This window comes from Oncorhynchus mykiss, chromosome 19, assembly GCF_057628025.1.
Source record: "Oncorhynchus mykiss isolate SJ-2025 chromosome 19, ASM5762802v1, whole genome shotgun sequence".
Lineage (NCBI taxonomy): Eukaryota > Metazoa > Chordata > Actinopteri > Salmoniformes > Salmonidae > Oncorhynchus > Oncorhynchus mykiss.
In genome coordinates this window covers 30,333,024-30,341,391 of record NC_143040.1, presented here as the reverse complement: position 1 = coordinate 30,341,391, position 8,368 = coordinate 30,333,024, and the positions used below count along the sequence as shown (strand labels likewise).

Genomic DNA, 8,368 nt, shown 5'->3' with positions numbered 1-8,368 from the left:
GCCATACAGAATGGCACTCTCTCTAACCTTTCACCCTGATGTGTGCCTCTGTAGCCTCCTTCGTGACCTCTGACCTTTAAGCTTTTCCTCCACTGACACGCTGGAGTTCACAAGAGCAACCCTGTATTTCCTCAGAAACCTTTTCGACTGTAGGCCATGGGGAAGAGGAAGAAGAGAAGGAGAATTGGTGATGTGATGTAGGTGGGAGGGAGGGACTATGATTGAGATCTCCGTGGATTGGAGGATGGAGATTTATTTGACTAGTTTCTGTCCCTGCCCCTAATGTGATATACAGAAGTAGTAAGGTGAAGTTGCCCCTAGATGCTGGTCTTGGGTCAGTTTAGCATTTTGCCCACCAATAGTTTAGTTTAGGATTGGTGGAGTGGAAGCTGATCCTAGATATGAACTTAGGGGAAACTTCACCCTAGAGCTGATATACACATCCCTTTTGTTAAAATGTCCCTTGTTGGGACGATGAGAAATGATAACTGCGTATCATGGTTAGGTTGGACCAATTCTTCCTTTCGTTATTTATTGTTGTGACGTGGCACTTGATATAAAACTGGAAATGAAGGTTTATCATGCAAGTATGGAGGTTGTTGCTAATATTAGTCGACAGTCAATGTGTATGGAAGTGAGATTGAAAGGAAGTAAAAATATAAAATAAAGTGCCCGGACAAAAATATCCCCAATCATTCCCCAATTTTAATGAATTAGATTGTTTCACTTTCTTGGCATCCCATGATTATTATTTGGCATCAATGATCACCACAAAGTAATCTCCGGCTAAAGTAGCTTCTAGTCAAATGTTCTCAGTGAAAATGAGTTCTCTACCCACCTCACCTGTTCAATTTCATACATATAGGACCTAAAATATATCAGGGTATTTTTAAAGCATGGTATTTATAACAAGTGCATGCAACGCTATCCAAAAACCTTTCCACAAACATTTGTAAATCATTCACCAACATCTGTTTGTCAAAGATTGCAGACATCTGCAGGAAGCTATCTAAGTTTGGTATCAGATGACACATTTTGTGACACTGCTCAATTGTTACATTCTGCTTAGGAGATAGTTCTTCGTGGGAGTGCTTTTTTCAATCTACACACCACCACTTGATATTTACATATATTAACAATAAGGAATTCACATACTGCTCAATGTATGATATAGTATCTTATCTCCTCTAGTCCAGTGGTTTTTACACTTCTTCTCTTCCACAATAATAACAGGCTAGGTATTGTTGCTCAATGCAAAATAGTGCGTGTAGCTCTCCTAAACTGACAACAGATGGTGCCAGGGTATGAGAGGTGAGTTTAATATCCCGTTCCCCCTTCCCTTGTTGACAACCCTTGAACTACCGCGGGAAACTCATTGCTTGCACTGTATCACTGAAGCCGGAGAAACTCAGTCCGTGAAAGTTATTTACATTGCAAAATGGTAAGTTAGTTAGACCTTTTTACAGTCAACACCCTTGCTCCCAGTCTTGCTTACTGGCTAAATGGCATAGCTAGATAGCCCGTTGAAGAAGCTTTGGTTGAACTCTAGCTAAGTATAACTTGCTAGCACACTTACCTAACTCGAACTAGCACATATGTCAATGTCAACCCCATCTCTGTTTTGGTAAATAGCTGAGGGATGGAGATGGAGAGATTATTTATGTTTGATCCGAAATTGTGGTCGGATGCTTCGTATGGAAGGTATGACGCAATTTGTGGAGGCTTGAAGAGGGCAAATCAAGCTCTGTACCACATCGCCGTGTACCTCTAAAATGTTGTTATACTGTGTAGGGCTCCGAATTGACATGATTGGTTAACTGTAGGTGGGGACCGGAGGTCCAGTATAAACCAAACTCACTTCCTTAACAACTTCCTGTGCAATAGCTCGGCTCCGCTAAGCGCAAGAAGAATGAAAATCCTGAAGTCTGCATAGGTAGCATCTCACTAAATGCTGAATTGCCGCTTCAGACGTCGGATGCAAGGACTGACCATTCATGAGATAAACATAGTTTTATCCATGTTTAAAGGCTAGACATATTATTTGTACAGTTATATTTGTGGTTATGATGGGGTATGACAGTTGAACTTAGATCAAGAGGCATTTTACAAGTTAAATTCTTCAAGAATCAATGTATGAATTTTGAAAGTCAATGTATGTACCAATTACAGATTGCCACATTATAATTGACTTATTTTGTTTCTTCTGTATTTTTGTCTTGCAGTCCAAAAAAAAAGGTCTCAGTCTTGAGGAGAAGAGGACTCGCATGATGGAGATTTTCTTCGAGACAGTGAGTTAAAAGGGTAGTTCACCAAAATGACATATTGGTGTCTTTGCTAATCGGTTCCATAATGTGAATGGGATTTGTGCCACAAATTCTTAAATGTTAGCATGTGGAAACAGTACCAGGGAAACTAAACCAAAGCATGAATTGCTAAAACGTTTCTGTTTTGCCCTAGCGCTACATAGCTGATTAAAATAATCAACCAATCATCAATCTTTGATCATTTGAATTAGTTGTGTAGTGTTACGGCAAAATTGCTGGCTTGCAGGGTAAGGAAACCAATGTAACTTTGGTGAACTCTCCCTTTAATAATTTGACACTTAAGTGTATTTCATAACACAAATGCCGTTTCACTTCAAGCTGTGTATGGAGGTCCAAGAGTGTCCATGAAGAGTAGCAAGATTGTGGGAGTTTTGAGTCAGTTGTTGAAAACGAGGACTGGTTCCGTGTCCGTGTCGCAGTTAGAAAGCTGCCGCGGATGCCAGGATTGGCTATGACACCTGAGCTAAAGTAAACAGACCAAACATAGCACCTTGAGCGTGCTTCCATCTCTCTCTCTCTCTCACACACACACACACACACACACACACACACACACTGGCTCTCCCTCTAGTGTGAAACAACCTCAGACATGTTGGGGCAGGGAACTTGGTTTCTAAGCTGGGGTTAACCAGTAGAAGAGGTTTTCAGGGTGATGCATGCTGTATTGCTGATTCAGACTTAAGTTGGGGGTTTGCATAGCGGGACCTGGGTTACTGCGATTTCCCACCCAAACCAACTCCTTTTTCCCTGGATAAATAACTGCTAGAAACCGGAAGTCTGCAGTTTGACAAGTCGCACTCTTACTGCTCGCTTAAAGGTTTAAAACCATAGAAATACAATCAATTTCTAGGTGTAAAGCATACTTAATCACGTTTGATCATGAGTTATAGGCCTATACCGGTTTTTGATATCCTTTAACGTTTTCCATGCCCTCTTTGATTTGAAGCAAAACCAATAAATGTCAGTTTTCATTGTCTTTCCAAGAAACCACAAACAACAATCTAAGCTAGATGCCCTCAATCTCACACAAATGATCAAGGAACCTACCAGGTACAACCCCAAATCCGTAAACATGGGCACCCTGATAGATATCATCCTGACCAAATTGCCCTCTAAATACACCTCTGCTGTTTTCAACCAGGATCTCTCAGGATCATTGCCTGCGTCCGTTATGGGTCCGCTGTCAAACGACCTGTCAAACGCTCCCTAAAACACTTCAGCGACCAGGCCTTCCTAATCGACTTGGCCCAGGTATCCTGGAAGGATATTGACCTCATCCCGTCAGTAGAGGATGCCTGGTTGTTCTTTAAAAGTGCCTTCCTCACCATCTTAAATAAGCATGCCCCTTTTCAAAAAATTTTGAACTAAGAACAGATACAGGCCTTGGTTCACTCCAGACCTGACTACCCTGACCAGCACAAAACATACTGTGGCACTCTACTAGCTTCGAATAGTCCCCGCGATATGAAACTTTTCAGGGAAGTCAGGAATAAATATACACAGTCAGTTTGAAAAAGCTAGCCTTTGCTTTCCTAAAAGAAATTTGCATCCTGCAGCACTAATTCCAAAACGTTTTGGGACACTAAAGTCCATGGCGAATAAGAGCACCTCCTCTCAGCTGCCCACTGCACTGAGGCTAGGAAACACTGTCACCACCGATAAATCCACTATAATCGAGAATTTCAATAAGTGCATCTCCACGGCTGGCCATGCTTTCCACCTGGCTACCCCAAACCCAGCCAACAGCTCTGCACCCCCCGCAGCAACTGGCCCAAGCCCTTCCCCTGCTTCTCCTTCACCCAAATCCAGACAGCTGATGTTCTGAAAGAGCTTCAAAATCTGGATCCTACAAATCAGTTGGGCTAGACAATCTGGACCTTCTCTTCCTAAAATTATCCACCACCATTGTCGCAACCCCTATTACTAGTCTGTTCAACCTCTCGTATCGTCTGAGATTCCTAAAGATTGGAAAGCGGCCGCGGTCAACCCCATCTTCAAATGGGGAGACATTCTAGACTCAAACTGTTAGACCTATATCCATCCTGCCCTGCCTTTCTAAAGTCTTCGAAAGCCAAGTGAACAAATAGATCACCGACCATTTCGAATCCCACCAAACCTTCTCCGGTTTCTGAGCTGGTCACGGGTGCACCTCAGCCACGCTCAAGGTCCTAAACGATATCATAACCACCATCGATTAAAAAAATAAAAACAGTACTGTGAAGCCTTCTTCATCGACCTGGCCAAGGCTTTCAACTCTGTAAATCACCGTATTCTTATCGACACACTCAACAGCCATGGTTTCTCTAATGAATGCCTCGCCTGGTTCACTAACTACTTCCCTGACAGAGTCCAGTGTGTCAAATCGGATTGCCTGTTGTACGGACATCTGACAGTCTCTATGGGGGTGCCACAGGGTTCAATTCTCGGGCCGACTCTTTTCTCTGTATATATCAATGCTGTCGCTCTTGCTGCGGGTGATTCTTTAATCCACCTCTACGCAGACGACACCATTCTGTATACATCTGGCCTTTCTTTGGACACTGGGTTAACAAACCTCCAAACGAGCTTCAATGCCATACAACACTCCTTTTGTGGCCTCCAACTGCTCTTAAGCACTAGGAAAACTAAATGCATGCTCTTCAACCGAACGCTACCCGTACCCACCCACCCGCCTAGCATCACTGCTCTGGACGGTTCTGACTTAGAATATGTGAACAACTACAAATACCTAGGTGTCTGGCTAGACTGTAAACCCTCCTTCCAGACTCATATTAAGCATCTCCAATCCAAAGTTAAAACTAGAGTCGCCTTCCTATTTCGGAACAAAGCCTCCTTCACTCATGCTGCTAAACATACCCTTGTAAAACTGACTATCCTACCGATCCTCAACTTTGGCGATGTCATTTACAAAGTAGCCTCCAACACTCTACTCAGCAAATTGGATGCAGTCTATCACAGTGCCATCTGTTTTGTCACCAAAGCCCCATATACTACCCACCATTGCGACCTGTATGCTATTGTTGGCTGGTCCTCGCTACATTTTCGTTGCCAAACCCACTGGCTCCAGGTCATCTATAAGTCTTTGCTAGGTAAAGCCCCACCTTATCTCAGCACACTGGTCACCATAGGAGCACCCACCCGTAGCACGTGCTTCAGCAGGTATATTTCACTGGTCATCCCCAAAGTCAACACCTCCTTTGGCCGCATTTCCTTCCAGTTCTCTGCTGCCAATGACTGGAACGAATTGCAAAAATCACTGAAGTTGGAGACTTATATCTGCCTCACTATCTTCAAGCATCGGCTGTCAGAGCAGCTTACCGATCGCTGCAGCTGTATACAGCCCATCTGTAAATAGCCCATCCAACCAATTACCTACCTCATCCCCATATTTGTTTTCGTTTTTTTCCTACTCTTTTGCACACCAGTATTTCTACTTGCACATCCTCATCTGCACATCTATCACTCCAGTGTTAATTGCTAAATTGTAATTACTTTGCTCATACATTTAAAAAAAAAAAAATATATATATATATATATATATTACTATGGAGTTGTTTTTTTGTCTCTCTCACCAGAAAGAAGTGTTTCAGCTGAAGGACATAGAGAAAATCGCCCCCAAGACTAAAGGAATAAGTGAGTAATGATTGAGATGAACCAGATGGATCGTTTTACAAGTGAAACCTGGGACTCACGATTTATTTTCTATATAAAATAAAACTCAGCATTAAATTAAAAAATGGCCCTGCGGTGCCAAGGTGCATTTTCTATTCAGTGAAGGCATATGGATCCCAAATCTAAGACCAGCGTACTAAAATTTCCAGAGGTCTTAATTTCACCTCGTGAAGTTAAGTGTGTCCATGTTTTTGGGGCGAGCACTTTGCGTATGCCTGAAGTAGTTCCGTGTCATTTTCTTCCCATAAATGTGCGGTCTGTGTCAACACTGAAAGTTGCCCTCATGCACCCATAACAACATAATGGTAAAATAGTCCCAACATCATCGTCTTGGAAACCGAGTCTAGCCCAAACCACTTTGATTCATCCCATATTTAGCCTGTAGTATGGAGTGGGACGACACTACTGCATAAAGACACTAACGTGTGTGTGTGTGTACAGGGAGAAAAACAATAGGGAAAAGCACATGTTTTAAGTGCTGGCCCCATAGAGAAACAGAGCTGTACTGTTTTGGTACGTACCCAAACGGGACTTTATTTTCCTTTTCTCTTTTTACAGTGGACGTTATATTCATTTGGGGAAACTTGATCGGGCTGCCCGCAAATTATTAGAATCACATGTTTTTTAAAGGCCATGCTCTGGCATCGTGATGTAGTTACGGGGGCTGGAGGGGAGAGGGGGTCTGTAAACTGCTGTGTATAACAGTCACTTATCACACACAGCAGAGAGGGAAGGAGGGAGAGAATGAGAGGGGGACAGAGTGAGATCAGGAGCCCTCTTTGAATACTTTGAATATGCATCCATTCTTTTCCTTGATGTAGCCTGATCACTGATTTCAAATCATTGGATAAGCAAAACCAATGATTCAACTACATCGCTTTCCACCAATCCAGCTATGTTATATCAGTGATTTTCAAAAGGTCTCAGGAGAGAAATAGTGAGTGAGCGATGGAAGAGAGAAAGGCGGTGAGGCAAACGAGCAAGACCAAGACTAGAAACTAGCAAGTCCAGATGTGCCAGACTATCGAGAAATTTAAGCATGTTTGATAAATGAGGCCCCTGAAATACTTGTTCCAGAGTTTGCTTAAACAGGGCCCATTAGCTTGATTCTCCCTGCTGCCCAACATCCTCCCAGTACTTAAAGGGGAAGTTCAGTGTTTTACATATACTGTACACAGTATATTGCTAAAGTTTGTAGTGGCTGTTTAGAGAAAACAAAACAATGGATTACAGTTTCTCCTGGCCATATACTACTTTCAGTATGTGGTGCCATCTACATTTTAAGTTGTAAAATACTGAATTTTCTCTATAACGCAGCTCGTTCCAAAACACACCAGATCAACTTTATTAGTGCTACGGCAGAGGAACAGAACAGTGCATGATGTGGGACTATCACATTTCACCAGCCGTCCTCGTTCCAGATGTTAGAACATTCTATTACGCTTGGTGGTAAAGTTTCCCCTAGGTAGAGATCTAGGACCAGCTTGCCTTCCCCAATCTATCCTTAACCATTGTGGGAAAAATGCTAAACTGACACAGAATCAGTTTCTAGGGGTAACTTCGTAAGCCCTCTATTATTCTCAGCTGATTTGGGATCAATTAAGAGAGGGGAGGAATACACAGGAGAGCCCTGGACTCTGCAAATTTAAATCAACGTTTTCCCTAATCACTGTAATAAATGTAAAGCGATTACGTGGCAGATGAGTGGGCTAGGGCTGCTTCCTAAATGGCACCCTGTTCCTTATATAGTGTACTACTTTTAACCAGGGCCCATTTAGCACTTTGGTCTAAAGTAGTGCACTATATAGGGAATAGGATGCCAAATGGGATGCAAATTGATTCTGCTCTCGGTACATCTGGACCACAGAGTTGGAAGATTGAAGCTATATGAGCCTGGATAGTATAATGGGCTTTACTCGGTAATATGATGATTTGAAACAAATCCAGTTGTTTTGCTATGTGAATGTACAGTGGCTTGCGAAAGTATTCACCCCCTTGGCATTTTTCCTATTTTGTTGCCTTACAACCTGGAATTAAATATATTTTGGGGGGGTTTGTATCATTTGATTTACACAACATGCCTACCACTTTCAAGATGCAAAATATATTTTTTGTGAAACAAACCAATAAGACAAAAAAACAGAACTTGAGCGTGCATAACTATTCACCACCCCAAAGTCAATACTTTGTAGAGCCACCTTTTGCAGCAATTACAGCTGCAAGTCTCTTGGGGTATGTCTCTATAAGCTTGGCACGTCTAGCCACTGGGATTTTTGCCCAAAACTGCTCCAACTCCTTCAAGTTGGATGGGTTCCGCTGGTGTACAGAAATCTTTAAGTCATACCACAGATGATCAATTGAATTGAGGTCTG

At 42.5% G+C, this 8,368-nt stretch overlaps 1 protein-coding gene across 16 annotated transcripts in view; it reads left to right on the top strand.

The window, feature by feature from the left end:
* The first annotated feature begins 1,306 nt into the window (after window positions 1–1,306).
* Window positions 1,307–8,368, top strand: part of LOC110497506 (meiotic nuclear division protein 1 homolog) — a 33,468-nt gene continuing 26,406 nt past the window's right edge. For 3 of the 16 annotated variants that reach the window (XR_016488874.1, XM_090210763.1, XM_090210761.1), the window contains exons 1-2: window positions 1,342–1,441; window positions 2,223–2,288. Coding sequence is in view for 7 of the 16 variants with exons in the window: in XM_090210763.1 (XP_090066889.1) it covers window positions 1,439–1,441; window positions 2,223–2,288 (69 nt within the window). In the remaining 9 variants the exon portion in view is untranslated. Of the gene's footprint in view, window positions 1,442–1,797; window positions 1,934–2,222; window positions 2,289–5,899; window positions 5,958–8,368 lie in introns of those variants that run through there. The other 13 variants (XM_090210762.1, XM_090210759.1, XM_090210758.1 and 10 more) reach the window with 10 other exon arrangements.